General features: G+C 41.3%; 1 protein-coding gene across 2 annotated transcripts; it reads right to left on the bottom strand.

Annotated features, from left to right (window-relative positions):
- Positions 1-2,540: 2,540 nt before the first annotated feature.
- Positions 2,541-13,756, bottom strand: MPHOSPH6 (M-phase phosphoprotein 6). 2 transcript variants are annotated; one of them, XR_011146433.1, is made up of 6 exons: positions 13,703-13,756; positions 11,564-11,676; positions 6,689-6,779; positions 4,288-4,382; positions 3,669-3,857; positions 2,541-2,660 (listed from the first exon to the last, which is right to left on the bottom strand). XR_011146433.1 is itself a non-coding variant. In XM_068992771.1 (5 exons), exons 1-5 carry the CDS (start codon positions 13,751-13,753, stop codon positions 3,725-3,727), a joined length of 483 nt encoding a protein of 160 aa, XP_068848872.1. In that variant the 5' UTR covers positions 13,754-13,756; the 3' UTR covers positions 3,178-3,724. The 2 variants fall into 2 exon arrangements, 1 of the variants encoding a protein (XP_068848872.1); XM_068992771.1 differs by lacking the exon at positions 2,541-2,660 and having other exon boundaries at positions 3,178-3,857.
- Between the last annotated feature and the right edge of the window lie 7,464 nt (positions 13,757-21,220).

Genomic DNA, 21,220 nt, shown 5'->3' on the forward strand with positions numbered 1-21,220 from the left:
ACTGTTTCCCCATCTATTTCCCATGAAGTGATGGGACCAGATGCCATGATCTTTGTTTTTTTGAATGTTGAGCTTTAAGCCAGCTTTGTCACTCTCCTCTTTCATTTTCATCAAGAGGCTTTTTAGCTCCCCTTCACTTTCTGCCATAAGGGTGGTGTCATCTGCATATCTGAGGTTATTGATATTTCTCACAGCAATCTTGATTCCCGCTTGTGCTTCTTCCAGCCCAGCGTTTCTCATGATGTACTCTGCATAGAAGTTAAATAAGCAGGGTGACAATATACAGCCTTGACGTACTTCTTTTCCTATGTGGAACCAGCCTGTTGTTCCATGTCCAGTTCTAACTGTTGCTTCCTGACCTGCATATAGGTTTTTTAAGAGGCAGGTCAGGTGGTCTGGTATTTCCATCTCTCTCAGAATTTTCCACAGTTTATTGTGATCCATACAGTTAAAGGCTTTGGCATAGTCAATAAAGCAGAAATCGATGTTTTTCTGGAACTCTCTTGCTTTTTTGATGATCCAGTAGATGTTGGCCATTTGATCTCTGGTTCCTCTGCCTTTTCTAAAACCAGTTTGAACATCTGGGAGTTCACAGTTCACGTATTGCTGAAGCTTGGCTTGGAGAATTTTGAGCATTACTTTACTAGCGTGTGAGATGAGTGCAATTGTGCAGTAGTTTGAGCATTAATGGGGTATTAAAAAGCCAAAAAGGCACAGAGATAATACTCAGGGTTATCATGCAGGAAGCTGCCACTCTTAGGGAAGAGGCTGAAATCGTTCAATTTTAGAAGCTTGGAGGACCCTGGAGAGCTGAAATACAAGATCCTCTGACAAGTAGCTGCTTAGTTAAAACCAGGGTCTCTGAGCTGTGAGTGGGGGGTACCAGATAGACATAAGAGGGCATCAAGTGTTACCGACAAGTGTGACTGGAACGCCAGCCTCTGTTGGGGTGAAGAGGTATTGGGGGAATGGGTGAGGTGGGCAAAGGAATAGGAAGCAAAGAGACAGAAAGAACTGAGCCCCTCCTCCTCCGGTAGCTTTGCTGTCTCCTTTGGGCTTCATCGGCAGATCCCAGTAAGGAGGCAGCTGTCAAAAGAGAAATGGGATTTGCTGAGGGCTTCCCTGATAGCTCAGTTGGTAAAGAATCTGTCTGCAATGCAGGAGAACCCCATTTGATTCTTGGGTTGGAAGATCCCCTAGAGAAAGGACAGGCCACCCACTCCAGTGTTCTGACCTGAATTCTATGGATTGTGTAGTCCAGGGGTGGCAGAGTCAGCCACGACTCAGTGACTTTCACTTCACTTCTTCACTTAGCCCAGCATCAAAGCTGAGTATAGAACCATTTAAATCTGAGAAACAATAGGTTAGAATCTGCTACAGTCCGTTGAGTGGGCCATTCAACATTCACGTATATACATGCTTCAAAATGTGATTAAACTTCCCAGAAGAAAAACTCCATTTCTCCCAAATGAATTGCAAACATCCTTTGTACAAAAGATGTTCTCACTCTCTTCTCCAAAATCTCAGTGGACATTGTATCTGTTTCTGGGAAACAGTCACACTATTCATCTTATCTCCTGTCAGTTATACCTAGACTTTGGTCAGACTCATCTGAATATTGTTATCTCAAGGCTAAATAGCAAAGTTAACCCTCTTTAAAAAAACATGGACACAATACTAAGAGGAAGGAGAAATTAGCACACATACACACCAAGAAAGAAAATGTGTGAAACTGCTTGGTAACTTGTTTCTGTAATTGGTTGCAAGTTAATCAACTTCATTTTTACCCCTACACACTCCGTGTTTCCTCTTTCCTCAGCCAGTATCTCAACTGCTCAGGGTTGACACCTGCTAGAGCGACCCAAGACTTCAGAGTCTAAAGGGTTGAAATCTTTTTCACCTCTGAGGTGTACTTTTCCTTTAAAACTTATCACTGGACATGGAAGTGCTAAAAAAACACGTCCTAGAGGAAGCTATGGGTTTGACATCCTTCATCACCTATTGTGTAGGAACAACACAAATGTCCCTTTGTTCTCGAGATGACAAGCACTAGCCGGGAGAGTTAACGTTTTTTGCCTACTGGTTTAGTGGTAAAATGATCAGACTGTTTCAATTTCTGTCTTCTCGGGACCACTGTTGTCTTCCCTAGTGGGAACAAACCTTCCTTGGAAACCCAGAGCTCCAAACAACAGAGATCAAAATCGAGGGACAGGAAGCAAAATGTCTGTGTGGGTGTAGCAGCAGTGAGAGGAGCCGTTCCCTTTGCCTCCGCTGATTCCAGACGGTATGTTCTGACCAACGGGAGAGCAGATGACCCATCTGAGTGCTCAGTGACTCAAAGCATCAGTTACATGTTGTAAGATAAGAGTGTCGTATCCCACCTAGGGCCACAGTGCGTTGCACCTTCAGGAAACCATTCCACTGTCCTATCACGGTGCAGTTTCGTGAGGGTGGATGAGATGTTCCATAAATTCAGGGACTGTGGTGCTGGCCAAGCGCCGTGAGAAACTTCCAGCTTGTGGCTCAGGATGTAGAGAGCAGGAAGGAGAGCTGTCCTCACCTTCACGATGAATTCAGAGCCAAATAAACTTCAAAGTCACAACTTTTTTGTAACTCACCAGAGAACTGCGGTCACAGAGCAGTCTGAATCTAAGGAGACTCTGAGAGAGAGGAGGAAAGCACCTCATTCAATTGCTAGAACATAATTAGATGAAATCAGTATTTCTCAGATGTCCTAGGTAAACATCTCCAGATGGACAGACACACATACACATTTAATTCCATGGGCCTCTCACTTATTATCTAGAATAAGGTTCAGATTAAGAGATGGTGTCCCTGGTTTGATCCCTGGGTGGGGAAGATCCCCTGGAGAAGGGAAAGGCTACCCACTCCAGTATTCTGGCCTGGAGAATTCCGTGGATAGTCCATGGAGTCACAAAGAGTTGGATATGACTGAGTGACCTGCACTTTCAAGAGGTGGTATGGTTGGTGGTAAATTTTACTGGGTTGAACTATTAAAAATTGATCACTGTTTTTGGCCCACAAAAGTTTCAATCTAATATATCACCATATTCTAAGTCAATGGCTATTGGACATTACCAATTGGACAAAAGTTCCAATGCTGAATTAGACTAAAATTCTTATTTGATAAGAGAACAAAAAAGTATATGAAAACAGGTATTTATTATAAACAATGTCTAAAAATTAATTAAAGGCTTAAGCAACAACAAAAAACATAATTCTACACATTGACATTGACTTTGTAGCATGAAAATACTTAGGCCGAACAAGCAAGTTTGTTCTTGATGAATTAACATATAATAAAGTCTCATGACATGATTCCAAAATATATGTATGAACTGACTTGACATGTTTATAAACATAAGGGCAATTTAAACACTGGTATTAGTTTTCATGAGTTCAATTTAAGGTCAGTGACTGGGGAGTTATATTAAAAAAAAAATCTGAGATAAAATATTCTTTAGGAAGCTACCACATACCTATGTACATTTGAAGACCAAGGGTTTAAAGTCCACTCTTGATGAACACCGTTAAGTAGAGGATGTATAACATCCATCACACGTCTGTTCCCAGATCAGCATGTTTCCAAAAGTATACATTTCTTTACAAATACACATTATGACATTCATATCTATAGAGGAACCTACAGAGTCGAGTTCCAAAATATGCTCTCATCCCCGAGCCATAGCTTAAGGCCTCCACTTTAATCTTGGGGCTTTAAGAACATCTTCTTTGCTTTAATTGGTTTTATCTCTCCATTTTCATCTTCTTCGTAAATGGCACGGTCTCTTTTCTTGGCAAACTTTTTCCCAATTGTCCCCACCAAGGTCTCATATCTGTTAAGATGATAAAACAGAACAAGTTCAGTTTCAAATAAAAAAGGAATCAAAACTTGTCAAGAATATCAAACCAAATACACAACAAAGAATAAGAAAAACCAAAACTAGGATTGAAAGAAATAATCTGATTTAAAATTCATGAGTTTCTCTGTGAACAATTCTTTTTTGGTTTTGCATTATCCTAATAAATTAAGATGCATATTTTAAAATATGTATCAGAAGCAGCACTAGAAATTAGCCCTCAGCTGCCAGCCTGTGACAGGTATGAATCCACCCCAGGTCATGTTAGAAAGAGCAGGAAATCCCCTTTCTGCTGGGGTTACTCCCTTCAAAGGCAGGGCAGACCCATCACTGGGCGGGAGGAGGGTAAGCATGAGTCAGTGAATGCTGGGCTCAGATTATAAACCTGGTCTAAGGTAACACTTACCTTCTAGCCATTTCTTCATCTGACACATCGAGCTCCACTGTTTGCTCTTCAACTTCTTCTGTTTTGTTCTTGGCGTTCATCTGAAGCATTAATTTCTGAAAAAAAAAAAAAAAAAAAAAAAACCAACGGTGGTGACTAGCAGGGCTGGAAAAAGCTTGTTAAAGGAACTAGTGTCAGACACATTTGAAGGTAGAGACACAGAATCTACAGGACTAGCCAAAACTTATAAGGGAGTCTCTGTAAAATTTAACCAACTTTATTCCACAATATGTTGATATAAGCCAGCTCTGAATTAAAAATAAGACAAAGCCTCAGTAGATTAGACTTCCTGTTAATGAGTTCAAACTGTATTTTAGATCAGAAATGTATTAGTTACTTCTGTCTGAAGCAGGCACACTGCTAACACACTGTAGTGAGCGGGGGAAAGAAGTGGCAAACTTCAGGCATCCTCTGAACTTCCCAGTTTTGAGCCAAATGGGAGAAACACTGCAGTCTGGAGTAATTTTAAACGCAGCTTTGGTGGTAGCTGGGGAAGGAGAGCAGCGCAGTGCTGAAAGAGCTGGAAGGCTGGCGCTGGTATAACGGTGGGGGGGCCTCCTCACCCCTAAACATGCGGGTGGATGACACACTGATGCCCACATGATGTCTGTATGCTACGGATCTTTCCTTGGCTTCTTTTTCTCACATTAATGTTTTCTTGACAGGTATCCACCAACAGACTTAAAAACAGTATCCTCTTTACCAGAAAGGTGGGACCAGGAAAGGAAAGCAGAAATCACTGTTGACTAGCTTTTCCAGCGTTTAAAGGACTGAAGATGAAGCAGTCTCGGTACAAGCTCTGTGGGGGCACAGACTTTGGTTCCCTGCTGCACTTCCAGTGCCTCCACAGGGCTGATGCACCACAGGCACACAGTAAATATTTCACTGAATAAACCCCATGGCAGGCATCCCTAGAAACACACAGAGACTATGAAATGTGTCCTAAGTACATCCCGCTTGTAATAAAGTAAGTGTTCCCAAGTTGGTATCATTCTTTTTATAACCAGGTACACTGAACTTTTCTCACAATTTATGACAGCTCAGACCTGCACGCCAAACAGTTCAGAACCTTTTCCCAGAGAGAATATATTCAGTGTTGTAGAGTGCTGGTAATTAAAGTCACTTTCGAATAGCGTCCCACATCAAATCTGGAGGGTCAGATCAACACTGTTCCCCACTGCATCACTTTGGAGTCCCTGCCCACCCAATACCCTGGTCTCTGGGCATCATTCGCTCATCATCTTTGTTATCTTTATCTTTTACCCCCTTGCTCTCATTCTCTTCCTAAAGATTTCAGCAGGCCAGAACAGGAGATATATTAAAAACAAACACTTCTAGTGTTGATTTTGTGTAAAGTCGCTTTTACCACTTTAATTAGCACACCCACTCAAAAAAAGGAGACAAAGGAAATCAACCTGCAGTCTTTATAAATAAACACTGGTGTTTAGTTTGGCTAACTGTGGTTGCTCCAGGCGTCCTTAGAGAACCAGTTTTCAACCAGGGATGATTCTGCTCACCGAGGGGCCCCTGGCAACATCTACAATGTCTGGACACAGTTCAGGTTGTCACAACTGGAGTGTGTATGTGTGTGTCTAGTGGGTAGGGGGCAGAGGTCAGGGATATTGTTCAACATTCCACAGTGCACAGGAAAGCCCCCACCACAAAGGAAATTCTAGCCCCAGTGTCAACAGTCCCAGGGCTAAGAAACCGCAGCTTCATGAGACAGTTACCGAATGAAAGCTTTGTATCACAAACCTCCATTTGGTTGGCTAACTACTGATAGGAGAGCTTTCAATATCTGAGCACGAGTTCCAATAATTATTTGTTAAATGGACAAATCTGTGCTTCTCTACAAACCCGACACAGGAAGATTAAAATAAACAGCTCAGTTATAAGGTGAATACTTCCTTTGAAGACAAACTTTTTAAAGAATCACTTAAAAATCTATTTACAAGCTTGGATTAAAAGCTGTCCATTAAAAAGTCAAATTATTCAATTTTTAAGTAACACTTTTTCCATTAGAAAAGATAGATTTATAGATGCCAGAAAATAATTTTTCATAATGGCATCAAGTGAATAAAATCCTGACATTCCTGTGAAAGACCTGAGCTAAAATTCTAATACTTACAGTGGCACTGTCAGGGACTGTATACTGCTAAATTAAATCATCTACTCAATTCTAACATAAAACTAGACTGCAATGCCTGCAATTTTTAAAAATAGCTATGGCCATATTTCAAGACTTGTTATTTTCTATATAATGAGGAGAAATGGTATCTGTTCGGAAAAAACCTAAACCCAATCATTAGCAGAAAAAATTCAATTGGAAAAATTTTAAATCTGAAGCAATTATATTTAATACCTCAACCTCAGGATTAAATCCTCTGAATGACATTCTTCCATAGAGAAGATCTTCACACAACAAGAAACTCTGCTCTTCTATAATGAAACTCCTAAATGAGAAAATAAACCTGCATTAACAGCATGTCTACTTGTAGCAAAGCACAGCAAATAGAAGTCAAGATTTCAAATGAAAAATACATCTTATGGTTCTCAGTGGAATCAAGGAAAAATACACTAAGCTTTCTAACCTAAGGTTAGAGATAAAAACAGATTGCTTTGGTCAACAAAAGCATTGTGAGGCAAGAACAGAGGGCACCTGAATTTCCCAAACGTAAAGTGAAGTTTCCTTGATGTTTATGCCGCCCCCCAACCCCCAGTATTTTATTAAATTTGCAGAAATCAGTGTCCTAGGTAGCTTTAAGTGAGTGTCTAAGTTGGAGCTCTCAGCTATAAATAACAACGACTAATGTTGGATGACTTAAGCAGAGCAGTAATTTACTCTAAGGATACAGGGTATCTTACAGACACTGGGAGAGCCGGATGAGCGGGACTGGAAAATGAGCAGAAATAAGAGTGGCTAGGTGGCTGACCCCACACCAAAATCATCCAGGTAAAAGCGGCGCTGCTACTGAGAGGGTTCAACACTGGACACCACAGAGGGCATCCGGAAAACAGGACGCAGGTGTGGATCTTTCAGTGGCCGAAGGGATTCTCCCATGAGTCACCAGTGCATAACCCCCATCCCAGGTGAGCACATCCGACTGCAGCACATGTTCTCCTGAACTTTTTGTTCAGTATTTCTCATAAACTTGAGATTCCCCTTCAACTGGCCAATCTTGTTTCTTGTCGAGTGCAGGTGATAAAACATCACGAACGTGTCAAGTAAATCACCTCCCTCAGGAAAGCACCATTCATATGCATTTAAGCATTCACTTAAGTCAAAAGATGGACCCAAATACCAGCAAAGGAGTCACGGAAGGACCAGTGACCCCTCAGAGAGTTTTCTTATGCGTTTCTATTGACTCAATAACATTAGTATGAAAAGGTGGTTTGTTATCTGCAAGCATAGTTTCAATGATGAGGGACACTCATGGAGCCAGCAAATAAGGGAAATATTCTAAAATATAACTGAAAACATTCTGTATTTTAATTTTCCTGTTTTCATTAATCAGAATCCGTAACTTTTAGAGCTAAAACACATCCAAGAAATTATCAATTTCGTTGATTATTGCAGATGAGAAACTACTGCTCAGGAAAAAATAGACACCCCTGCCTAGGGCCACAAATAATGAGCACTGCAAAACAAGGCAAAAACTCACTGCTGGGGAACAAGTCTCTGTGGGTCTCCTTCATTTCCGCACACCTGTGAGTGAGGCACTAGATGTCCTTTCGTTCTTTTCAGGGATTACATGCACAGTGAAAAGCTTTGAAAGGCTGAGCGACTATCTCCCTTCTCCTGCTGGAGCAACACATAGACTTGCTTTAAGGCTCAAAATAAGGATACTGCCTCCTCTGGGGCCAAAGGCAAATCTGTTTACAGTTCAGTATCAAAGACTCGGGGCCCCTAAGCTCAGGACTTCTCTGTTCTGCTGTTAACCTACTGCGGGTACCATGTCATCCTCCCTGGGATAAGAGGAAATGATGCCAAAGTGATGCTCAAGCTGCTTGCTGTGCTGTGAGTAATAAAGTCCTCTGTCTCTGACTCAGAACTCTCCTGCCTTCCACCAGTATCCCTGAAACTGTAGCAGGCTGGCTGGTCAGTTTGCAAGTAGGGTCAGTCTCAGACCTCACAGTTCTTGACGTTCACCAGGCCACAATATATAAGCACAAGAAGCACAGCAGCCAAAAATACTTTTTAAACATCATCCTGTGGCCGGCGAGTCATTAAACTGGCTATACTCACATACTCTAAACCACAGCACATCCTTTGGAGAAAAACAACATGGCAACAACAGAGCAAAATCTCTGATCTGGTAACTTCCACTTCTATACTAAGTATCAGGTTCCCTGGTAACAGACTCTGAGATAAGAGTTCTGCACAAAAGTTTCACTGGGGAGTGCTGGCTGGGAGACACCCCTCTATGGAAGTGAGGGCTACAAGACTGGGCTGAGGGAGAAGCTGATTTGCAGCGTGGCTACACCAAGACCTCAGCCCCTACAGGGAGCTCCAGGGTTAGGAAGCTCTGCAGGTGTTTCAAGCTGAGGCAAAGCAAGCAGGTCTTAATCCACCTACATAGCCTGGTCACTGGCTAGGGGAGGCATGCACACTGAACAGTCCTAATGGTCATCACTGAGTTATACTCCAATATAGCTGAATGGCAACCTCTAGACTCCTAGAGCATATACACAATGAAATCTCCAGCTTCAGGGAGATCGGTAACCCTTTGGAATAATCCAGATGGTACTACCAAGTAAACGTTCACAAACACAAATGAGCAGAAAGAGTGGTTGAATTTCCTAATACTGAAATATAAGGAAGCACATATACTGCTAACACTTTGTGCTTTACGCCTAGCACTGTGGTCACTGCTTCACACGTACTGTCTCATTTACTTCTCATATTATCACACCCAATGTACCAATGACAAGAGACAGGTTCAAAAACTTGTCTAAGATCACAAGTAAACAAGTGGCAGAGGCGGGCATCAAACCCAGGTCTGCCTGTCTCCAGAGACCATGCACTAAATTAGCCAATCCATCCCACTTTCTGGGGTGTTAAAGCACACACACCTCAGCGACACGCCATCCGGTCTACTTCTCACCTCCCATAGCGCGCACCATCAGTGCCTTGCGAAGCTGCTCTGAATTTAACACGTGGAACGGCTCCCTTCCATAGGCTTACCTGGGCTGGCTGTGCCCTCAGATAAGATGGCGACTCCTGCAGCATGCTCCCTCCACACAGCCCGTCTTCAGAGTCAGCAGCCACTCCCCACTTTGACCCCCCAGGCCTGGGGGAAACTATCTCTGCTACACGAGCCACCTGGGTGCCGCACTGTCCACGGCTGCTTCCCTACCCCTGCCCACACTTTGGTGGTCTCTGTTATACGCGCCTCAAATTACCCAACTGGACAGCTTCTTCTCTTCCAGCTGATGTCCCAAACTGATCTTCATTTCTAAACATAAATATGACACTGAATAATGGCAAAAGGTTATTATTAATATTTACTGCTATGATCTGAAAGTTCGTGTCCCCCCATAAATTCATATATTGAAATCCTAACTCCCAAAGATGAGGATATTAGGAGGTGAGGCCTTGGGAAGGTGCTTAAGTCACGAGTGTGGGACTCTCATGGATGGGATCAGGGCCTTAGGAAAGACCCCACAGAGATCCTCAGCCACTTCTACCAGGTAAGGATACAGCAAGAAGGTGCTGGCTCTGAGCCAGGAAGAGGGCCACCATCAAAACACAATCAGGCTGATATCCTGATCTTGGACTTCCAGCTTCCAGAGCTGTGAGAAATACATTTATGCTGTTTATAAGCTACGCAGTCTGTGGTATTTTGTTATAGAACTTGAACAGACTATGTCACATACCTCCCTAGGAAAGGAGTCTAAAGGTCATTTTCCTGGGACTAATATGCTATGTTGGGGGTGGGGGGAAAGAATACTGAAAACAAGATACAAACGGTCTTGCTTTTCATTAAAAATAAGTAAAAAAAAAAAAAAACATCTGGAATACTCTTGAGCAAGTTTAGCCAAGGCATAAAATTAAATTATACCTCCTTACTGGTAACAGTCCCTTTCCTACCAATCCCTGCTCCCAAATCTGTACCACCTACAGCATCATCTTCTCCTTCCTCACTGACATCTTGCCTTCTCTGAGAAGCAAGAGAAACGCAAGTTGAGAAGTAAGCAGAAAAAACAAAGTACTTTCCTTTTGTCCCTCCTGGTGGGATGTACTTTCTATCTTTAGAGAAGGATGTTTAACCTCCCAAGAAAGTCTAGAGAAGATTAGCCATGTAAACAATGGACAACAACTGCGTTAGAAAGAAAAAAATAAATTATAAGGTATGGAAAGGGAAAACGTAAGTGTGTCTGAAGACAATAAGCAGTATCTTTAATCATTTGATAAAACGTAAGTAAAACTACCATACCACAGAGGCTATCAAGGTAAGAAAAGAATCAAGGAGAAATGATAAACAGCTTTCAGAAACACTTAGAAAAGTTAACTGATGATGTGAATCATCACTCCTTCATCAAAAATTTATCATGCAACAACCAAGCTTAGCAGTGGAAGAGAAATGATCTAGTGTGTTATCCTGTTTCAGTAGTAACTATCTGGTGACCCTAAGCAATTAACTCTCCCTTAAGCTTCAGTTTCCTCAGCCATAAAATGGGTGGAATGATGGTAGCCAGCTCTCAAGTTTGCTGTGAGGATTAAATAATTAAGAGACATAAAGTGCTTTGCCCAGGTCCTAGTATATACATTAAAGACTCAATAAATGTTAGCTAAATGACTGGTATTAATAGTAAAAATTAAAAAGAAAATAAACAAAACACTCTTGACTTTACAAAGCTCAGTCTATGGAGAACTCTGTTACTGAAACAAAACTGGAAGACTTGAAGTACACATATAATCTTCAGAACTTAATACAATAGAGAGCACATTGCAGATTTTCTTAAAAGGTCCCCAGTTATCTCCAGAGACATACGGCTTAGATTCCTTTATTCTAAATAAGGAATGTAAAAAAAAGAACAATGTTGTAAATGATGGCAAGCATCAATAAAAACATATAAATGCAAGTAGAACTCTTATAGACTTAATGATTAAAAAAAATATTTGCAGGGCTAACTCAAGAAACTGAATAGATATCAGTTCATGGGTTTTATGTCACTGGAATGATGAATCACATTTACAGAGATGTGAACTTCCAATGTATCATAAAAAACCTACTCTTTCTCTTTTAGCTCAGGCAAATCCAAGTACCAGTGCTCTTCACTAATGATTTTCTTTTCTTCCTCTTCTAGTTGTTTCTTGGTCTCCGAGTCCAGTCCCCTTTGCATGAACTGTCAAAACATAACAAAATCAGAGTCAGCAACTATTTCCCCCAATAACCTCATTTCTCTGGGAATCCCATCTTAAGGGTGGGGGTGGGGTGACCAAACATATTAGCTGACCAAGACGACTTCCAGTACACTAGAAAATAAACAAGTCAGTACTAAATCCTCAATCCTCTCATTCTTGCTCTATATTTAGCCCTGGCTGAGCAGCTACACTAGATAAGGAGACCTAAAGCAGCTGCTCCCTTGCTTCTCATAGGATACCCCACTTTATCTGTATACCCCGTGTCTCCTGCTCTTCTGCCAGAAGGCTTTTTGTCGGCAATGGCCAAACTTGCTAGAGAAGCTGGGTAATTGTTTCTCTCTCCTTTGCTTCAAGTGTCCAGTTTCGTGTTCCCCAACCGCCCAAGCAGGGTTAGATAACTTTTTAAAGTTAACTTCTTCCTTCACAATTACAGAGTCAGATTGTTGGTCTGAGCCCTAAGCAGCCAGCATACCTTCATTTGACTTATTCCAAGATTAAAACAACTGCTAAAATCTTCCCAATGCCTGCTTTGCCATTATACTTCTCTGAAATTTTCATGATTACAAACCATAAGCAAAGAACCCCCTTTGTTTACTGAAGATCCAAATTTTGCTAATACATATCAAAGAAGTACTTCAGAAATGATTAATTACACTACTACTCACCCTCCACCCTCACTTGCCCTATCCATCCCAGGTTATACTCCAGCTCAACTCCACTCACCTCCTGCATATGCCATTTACTCTCCAATGTTTCAAAACATTATTTATGCCCTGCTTCCCTTCACTGCAAATTCCATTATTCTGTAAACAAGACATTTAGCAGTTTGCATCGAGATGGTGTTCAGTGACAAGCAGTACAGAGCTGTACTGATAATTAACAGCAGGGGCTTCAGAGCCAGACTGCCTGAGTTTAAGCCCTGTCTACACTTATTTATAAACTGTGTAACTCTGGGCAAGTTATCTACTTCTTGTTTCAGGTGCCTTAGCCGTCAGAGAGGGGTAATAATCGTACCCACCTCAATCGGTTATTATGTGGCTTTCCCGCCTTATAATATGCAAATCACTCAGTGTCTAGCACACAGAGCTAGAAATGTTCGCTAATACCATTACTTAAGTTTTAAGGCTTACATGTTTCTCCTGTATTAATTCCTGTATTCATTTTATCTACCCGTGTCCGCACACCTCATATGAAAATCAATGTTTGAAGTTGGTGACATAACTTCACTTTCACCTCAATTGTTAAAATTCTCTCTGTTCCCACCACCACTGAAAGCCCTCACCCAAATCATCAGTCCTCGCTGGTCGTTATGACTGCAGTTTTGTCGGGTCTTTCTGTCAGTAATGTATTCTCCACAGGACAGTGAAAGTAACGGTGAAAACTTAAGCACAGCTCCTGATACTCGCCCCGGTGCTCAATCGCTTCCCAATGCTCACAAAATAAAGAAAAAAAAATTCATAATCTGGCCTAAAACTCCTTCCTTGCATGCTGTGATTATTGGCTCCTTTTCCAGGCCCATTTCTTGCTACTTGCCTTCCAGACAGACTGAATGACCTTTAGTTCTCTGAAATTACGGATTTGGGGTGGGGGTTGCCTCACCAACTTCCTGAACTCGCTTCTCCCCCAGTCTGTGCCGCTCTGTCCCCCACCCTCCCACCTACCCTTCAGTGTCTACTTGATGCCACTTCCTGCAGAAGCCCAAGTTAGTTCCAGGGGCTACGGCGCTTCTAGCACCACTGCACTGAGTACACTATATTTTAAGTGCCTGCTTACGCGTCCGTCTCTCCTATCCGACCGCCGGTTTTAAGAGAGAATCCGCCGAAATTTATAATCCAGTTCCCGGTGCCTAAAGCAGAGCAGGCGCTGCTCCAGTGAATGAATGAACCCGAGAGCTGTATGTCCTCCGGGGCTTCTCTAATGCCCTGTACGCCCGCCGCCTCGGCTCCAGCCAGGTCGGAAAGACTGGGTATCCCCACCGCCCGACCCGCCTCCCTCGCGTCCCCGCACCTTCATGCGCAGCAAGTTCTTGGACAACTTAGTTTTGCGCTCGGCCGCCATACTGACTCGCACCGGGCGCCGCGGTCTGCAACTGGACTCACCGCGCATGCGCGATTCTGCGTGTGCGTCGGCGCCCTCATACGTAGCGTGCGTCGTCCCGCCACGTCGGCTCCGCCCCTGTTTTTCGCGCGTCGACTTGGCCCGCGCTTTTTGCTCGTCGCTTCAGAGAGTATTTACTTCAGGAGGTGCTCTCTTCGTGAAGAAGCCCATGGTAAACACGGCTGTCAGCAGGAGTGAGAGCGACTTGACGCCGAGAGAGAGGGAGAACCCAAAGCGGCCGCTGCCTCAGGAGGCCGTAGTCCTGGGCGCCGTCGGCCTTCCCTGAGGGCTTCGATTGGTCCCCTCAGGGCGGCGCACCGGCCTCGTGCCACCCGCCTTACGGACCCCGTCTTGCCGCGCGTCGCCGACCCAGTTGCTCTGGTGAGACCTTTGAGACAGTGGCCACACCAACCATTCCCCCTGGACCGTTTCTTTGAAGTGTTTCTAATGTGGCTGGCGAGTTTTCCTGTGGCACTCCATGCGTGTAATAAGTTCATTTTTCTGATAACCCCATGGGGCCGTCATTATCCTTTTGTTGCAGTTGAATAAACTGAGGTACAGGGAGGTTCCAGAACCAGCCCAAAGCCAACGTGAGGGAGGTGGGGGTAAACCCAGACAGTCTGGCTGCCGAATGGCTTTTACAGTGTCAAATCCACCTGTTGACTGGAGTGTGCGTCTTTAAACCTAAAGTGGCCAGTTTAGGGATGAGCATGAGAACATGACCTTATTTTCATAAGAAGAGTTAAAATAACTTTGCCAAGATGATAGTTTTAATGCTGCGCATTGCCACCTAAACACAGTTTTCACGCCATTCATAGCTGCCACACTTTGAAAAACACCCATCCTGATAGCTCTTCGGCTGATAGCGTGCACTATATAATGAGTTACAGGTACCGCATGTCTTTTATTTTTTATTTTTAAAAAAATTTTATTTTTAATTTTATATTTTATTTTTTCCCCTGGGAGTGTGTATTGCTTTAGTTGATCCTCCTAAAAACTCTAAAGTATTGTGGTCCTCATGTTGTTTGGGAACCTGAGGCCCAGAAATTAAGGGACTTAACAGTTTACACAGCTAGTGAGTGTTAGAGCTAAGATTGATCACAGAGCTGACGCTTGAATAAAACATAGTCATTCCCTGGCAAGTTTTCTTAGAGGAGAAAAAAAAGTCATTTTAATATGGTAAGTGGGTATAGAAACTGACTCATTCGTGTCTGTGTGTGAAACACTGGGTTCGTCTCTGAGCTACACTGATGCATAAAATCACATGACCTGTCTTTGCTGGAGCTGACTATCTGGTGAGAGCCATGGCAGAAAGAAAAGGATGATGTGTTAGAGGGACTTTTAGGGTGACATTAGATAAGCTGATCTGGGATTGCTCTTGTCAGATGATAGTGCCTATGCCTGGAAGTTGGAAAACAAATTGTATGAAAGATTGGAGGTAGAGTGTACCAAAAGGAGGGAATAGCAACTGTGAAAGTCCTGTAGTGAGAACAAGATGAGTTATCATAGAGTTACCAAGTGGGAATAGTAGAGGTAATCACATGTTACGGGCGGAATTGTGTCCCTCCAAATTTCATCAGAATTTTGTTTCAGAATGTGGCTGTATGACTTAGAGAATGAACTTATGGTTGCCAGGGGGAAGGATAAGAGGAAGGGATAGGGAGTTTGGGGTGACATGTACACGCTGCTGGATTTAGAATGGTTAACCAGCAAAGAGCTACTGTACAGCACATGCAACTCTGCTCTGTTATGTGGTATCTTGGTTGGGAGGGGAGTTTGGGGAGAATGGATATATGTATATGTATAGTTGAGTCCCTTCACTGTTCACCTGAAACTATGCCAATGTTATTAATCTACTCCAATATAAAATAAAAGATTAAAAGAAGGTGGCTGCGTTTGGAAACAGGACCTTTAAGGAGGTGATTAAATTAAAATGAGGCCCTTAGGGTCGGTGGCAATCCAATCTGACTGGTGTCCTGATAAGAAGAAATTTGAATACACAGGAAGATACCAGGATTGCGCATGTACAGAGGAAAGACACAGCAAGAAGGTGGCCATTTGAAAGGTGAAGTCGCTCAGTCGTGTCCGACTCTTTGTGACCCCATGGACTGTAGCCTACCAGGCTCCTCCCTCCATGGGATTCTCCAGGCAAGAGTACTGGAGTGGGTTGCCATTTCCTTCTACCAGGGGATCTTCGCAACCTAGGAATCGAACCCAGGTGTCCCGCATTCCCGGCAGATGTTTTAACCTCTGAGCCACCAGGGAAGCCCAGAAGAGGTCTCAGGAGAAACCAAACCTTCACCTCAAACTTCGAGCCTTCAGAACTGTGAGAAAATAAAGTTTTGTGGCTTAAGCCACCTGGTCATACTATTCTTTTATGACACCAAATTAGTTCTCGATTACAATTATAATAAGAGCCGAACGTGAAAAATGTGGAACTCATGAGAGGATACAGAAAAGGCATCTAAACAATTCTGGCCTGGAAAAGGAAGTTTGCTTAAATGTGTGACATTTGAGATCTGAAAGGGAGAGGAGTTAGCCTGAGGAAAAGCCTTCTAGTCATTTAGTTTTGTGCTACCATAATTCCCATACATCCACAGAAAACTTATCTTGCAGAACTGAAATGCTACTCATTGGACAAAAACTCATTCCCTCTCCTCCCAGCAAACTATACTACTTTCTGCCTCTATTAATTTGGTTTCTATTCAGGATTTTGAAAGAGGCTGTGAGAGCCACGGTGAAGAAGTGATCCATTCTGCCATCTGCATCCAGGAAATAGCTGACTATGAACACTGTCTTGAAATATAGGCACATGTCTTGTCAGATTTAAGAGGGAAACAATTCCTGAAGAAATAAGAGCATATGCACACCAGCTAAGGAAGCTAGAAGCTCTACACTTCCCCTCTGGATCTCTGTTGTTACCAATCTATTTGTACACTGGATTCTGATTCCTTTTCCTGAAACACTGGCTTCATCATGGTCACTCTCCTACTCCACAGTTTACAGTGAATATTGTTGTCTGAGGGATAATAGTCAAATTCCTCAACCTTCAAAATTATGCATTTTTATTTGATATAGAAAATACTTATATTTAAAACAAATCCTCAAAGCCTCTACCTATCAAAATGTAATGAATGAAAAGTGGTTTAAGAGTAATAATGTAATTTTAACTTTGAATTAAACTTGCAGACAGGGAAGATAACTCCTTGATCTGTCTCTGCTATTGAACTGTAAAATACAGAGGATGGGTTTCACACTCAATAATGTGTTAACCTGTTTTAGTTACACAGCCAAAGAAACATCATTTGGGGGGAAGAGGTATTTTCATAGGTTTTCACACAATTCTGAATCCTTTCATAATGGAATTTGCTGGACAAGTGAAAACCTCCAATTACTTCCAGTTACTAGACCCATTAAGAAAAGGTTCCTGAGTCTCCTCACTTTTGGAGCAGATCATTTCTAAGGCTATGCAGCCCAGTAGAGTAAACCTATGATTAATATGAGCACTTGAAATGTGGCTAATGTGACTGCATAATGGAATATTTGTTTAAATTTAAAAACTATAGCAGTGTAAAATATTTTCCTGTTTTACACATTTTATTATTTTGGCAGGACTGTATTTCACTTTAGCCTGTCTATGTTGAAATGTGCTATAAGTGTAAAATATATACTACATTTCAAAGACTTGGAAGGAACAAGAGTAAAATATTTATATTTTTTGTATTGATTAAATGTTGAAATAAGAGTTTGGATGTATTGGTCTAAATAAAACCTAACATTAAAATTAATTTCATCAGTTTCTTTTTTTTAGTGAGTCTGCTAGAAAATTTAAAATTATGTATAATTTCTTTTACTATTGTATTTTTCTTTTCTCTTTTATGCTCTCTCTCTCCCTCTTCTCTTCTTTCTTTTTATTTCTTTCTGTTAGCTTTTGTTCTTTTGTTTTTTTGCAAGTACCAGAAATTGATCATGGCTTATTAAATAAAATGGGGATTTATTGGAAGGACATTTCTATTAGTTTATAACAAGGCTGGAAGAAAGGGCAAGTTAAAAGGACGGAAACCAGGGCAGTGCAGGTATCTAGGAAGTGGGAATTAGTGTCACTGCAGGAATAAAGAGCATCAGATGATTGCTGTGGGATTTTCAAATTTTCATAGTCAAGGAGAGAATCTCATTGAGTCTTAGGTAAGAGAGGGCAAGACCCGATTTATAGTCCCTTTAGGACTATACACAATGGGGGAGGGTAATTTTTTAAAGAGAAATTGGGTGTATAACCCAAAGAAAAGATAATCGTTGTAATAGCCCAAACAGCAAAGCTGAGGTTAAGTATCTATTTGAGGCAGGAAGGAAGAGAGTTCCCTTGACACAGCCATGGAGGACAAATAAAGAGCATCAGTTGGGAAACTGACACACACATCAGATCTATTATTTCTCACAAAATGTTTTCCCTATTGCTGCAAAATCTTACTACTTTTATATGAGTAACAATCATAGACTCCTATTTTTTCTGCTGTATGCCTTTTTCATTCTTCAACAAATATTTTTAAATATGTCTTATGTTCTTGGCCCTTTGGTAGGTGGTAGGGAAACTACCTCTTCCTAATGGTATGTTGTAGACAAGGATATAGGTCTTAAATGCTGTCATTGAGATAAGGCTTATTGCAGGAAACCTAATCTGGATTTGAGGAGCTTGGAGAGTCTTCCTTGGGAAAGGGAAACCTAAGCTGAGACCTCAAGATAAATTAAGCGAAGGGAAAGGGGCAGGAGGAATGAAGGAGGTATTTAATTCTGATGGAAATTTTTTTCAATGATGGCAATTGTGTAAGTGACAAGTGTGGAGAGGCAAGCTAGGGCCAGATCTCAAAGGTCATGTGTTAAGTCAGTAGAATTTTGAAAGTTCCTGTGAAGCTATTAAACTGTTTTACCAGGACAATGGCATCATTTCAGAATTGCACAATAGAATTGTGTTCATCTTAAGACCACTCTGAAAGTAAAAAAAGTGACAGTTGCTCAGTTGTGTCTGACTGTTTGCGACCCATAGGCTGTAGCCCGCCAGGCTCCTCTGTCTATAGAATTCTCCAGGCAAGAATCTTCCCAACCCAGGGATTGAACCCCGGTCTCCTGTATTGCAGGCAGATTCTTTACTTTCTGAGATACCAGGGAAGCCACTTTGACTGACTACCAAAAACTATTAGAAATAATAGATGAATTCAGTAGAGTTGTAGGATACAAAATTAATATGCAGAAACTTGTTACATTTTTATATGCTAATAAACTATGAGAAAGAAATGCAGGAAATAGTCCCATTTACAATTGCATCAAGAAGAAAATTACCTAGGAATAAATTAAACCAAAGAATTGAAAGATCTGTACTTTTGAAAACTATAAGACAAAGACAAAAGAATTTGAAAACAACACAAATAAATGAGATATGATGCTCATGGACTGGAAGAATCAATATCCTTAAAATGCCTATACTACGCAAAGCAATCTACAGATTCAATGCAGTTCCTTTCAAAATTTGCATAGCTTTTTTCACAGAACTAGAACACAGTGGTAGCATTTGTATTGAACCACAGATGGCCCCAAATAACCAAAGCAATTTTGAAAAAGAAAAAGCTGAAAGTATCACACTTGACTTGAAACTATAGCATGCTACTAAGTTCTAGTAATCAAAATTATGGTACTGGCACAAAAGTGTATACATAGAAAGATAGGATAGAATAGTATAGAAATAAACCCATGCTGTTATGGTCAATTGATCTATGACAAAGGAGCCTAAAGTATATAATGGGGGAAAGATAGTCTCTTCAATAAATGGTGTTGGGAAAATAGGGCAGCTACATGAGAAAGAATGAAACTGGATCACTTCTTACACCATATATAAAATAAACTCAAAATGGAATAAAGTCTTAAAAGCAAGGCCTGAAACTGTTAAGCTCCTAGAGGAAAACTAGGCAGTAACTTTTTGACACCAGTATTAGCAATCCTCTCAGGCAAGGGAAACAGAAGCAAAAATAAACAAATGGGACTGTATCAAAGTTAAAAACTTGCACAGTGAAGGAAATCACCAACAGATCAAAAAGATAATCATGGATTGGAAGAAGATAGTTGCAAATGATATATTTGACAAGCAGTCAATGTCCAAAATAAATAAAGAACTCATACACCACAGTATCAAATACCCAAACAACTCCATTAAAAAAATCAGAGGACCCGAGTAGACATTTTTCCAAAGAAGACAAATATATGGTCAAAAAACATGAAAAGGTGCTCAACATCACTCTGAGGGGATGCAAATCAAAACCACAATGGGATACCTCATACTTAACAGACTGGCTGTTTTCAAAAAGACAGGAAACAAGTGGTGGTGAGGATGTGGAGAAAAGGGAACGCTTGTGCACTGTTGGTGGGAATGTAACTTGGTTCAGCCACTGTGGAAAACTGTAGAGAGTCCTCAAAAAAACTAAAAATAGAACTGCTGTATGATCCAACAATTCCACTAGTAGGTATTTATCTGGAGAAAATACAGATTCAAAAAGATACTTGTATCCCTATGTTCATTTGTATCCCTATGTTCATAAGCCAGGCAGATGTAATGTGCATGTAGGGAATATTGTCAATAATATTGTAGCAACTTTATATGGTAATAGATGGTAACCGGTTTTATTTTGGTTATTTCATAATGAATAAAAATACCAAATCATTATGTTGTACACTTGAAACTAATAGTTTATTTATTTTAATTATAATTCAATAAAAAGTATTTAGAGACTGAATTTTAACTGAAAGTGGAGTAGGGAAATGGAAGAAGAAAAAAAAGAGAAGGAGAAAGTCTAGCCCTTAAGTAATCTCCAATGTTCTTTTAGATTACTCTTCCTGGGAACTCCCTGGTGGTCCAGGGGTCAAGAATCTGCCTTCCAATGGGAGGGATGTGTATTTGATCCCTCATCTAGGAAGTAAGATCTCACCTGTCCCAGGCATAAAGCCCCTGCATGACTCAACTAGAGAAAGCCTGCATGCAGTCAAGACTCAGTGCAGCCAGAAAAAGAAAAAAAGATAATCTCCCTAATTTCTTTTAATTTCCTGTTTTAACAAGTTTATCCTATCATCTGTTACATAAAATCCAGACTGATTACAAGGCTTTCTACACCTGCCCTCTAGCCTTATCTCTTACCTTTTTGGCCCTGTCTTGTATCTGACATGACTGAGCGACTGAACTGAACTGAACTGTATGCCTCAACTTCATTTCCTCTAGCCAGACTGATCTACTCGCTGTGCCTCCAAACATTTCATATTCACCTTCCATGTAAATATTCATACTGCCTTCTATTTCTGGAATGATGCCCAGAATAATGTTGTCTCTTTTTTCAACTTTTCAAATCCTGCCTATCTCTCAAAACCCAATTCAAATTTCATCTTCCTCTT

The sequence above is a fragment of the Capricornis sumatraensis genome, chromosome 20 (genome assembly GCF_032405125.1).
Source record: "Capricornis sumatraensis isolate serow.1 chromosome 20, serow.2, whole genome shotgun sequence".
NCBI classification, from domain to species: Eukaryota; Metazoa; Chordata; class Mammalia; order Artiodactyla; family Bovidae; genus Capricornis; species Capricornis sumatraensis.

Excerpts from the sequence above, each read along its gene's own strand:
- MPHOSPH6 (XM_068992771.1), bottom strand. The coding sequence starts at position 13,753 with ATGGCGGCCGAGCGCAAAACTAAGTTGTCCAAGAACTTGCTGCGCATG. Across the intron at positions 11,677-13,702 it reads AGAACTTGCTGCGCATGAAG|TTCATGCAAAGGGGACTGGA; the intron begins GTGCGGGGACGC and ends ATGTTTTGACAG. Across the intron at positions 3,858-4,287 it reads GATGAAGAAATGGCTAGAAG|ATATGAGACCTTGGTGGGGA; the intron begins GTAAGTGTTACC and ends TCATCTTAACAG.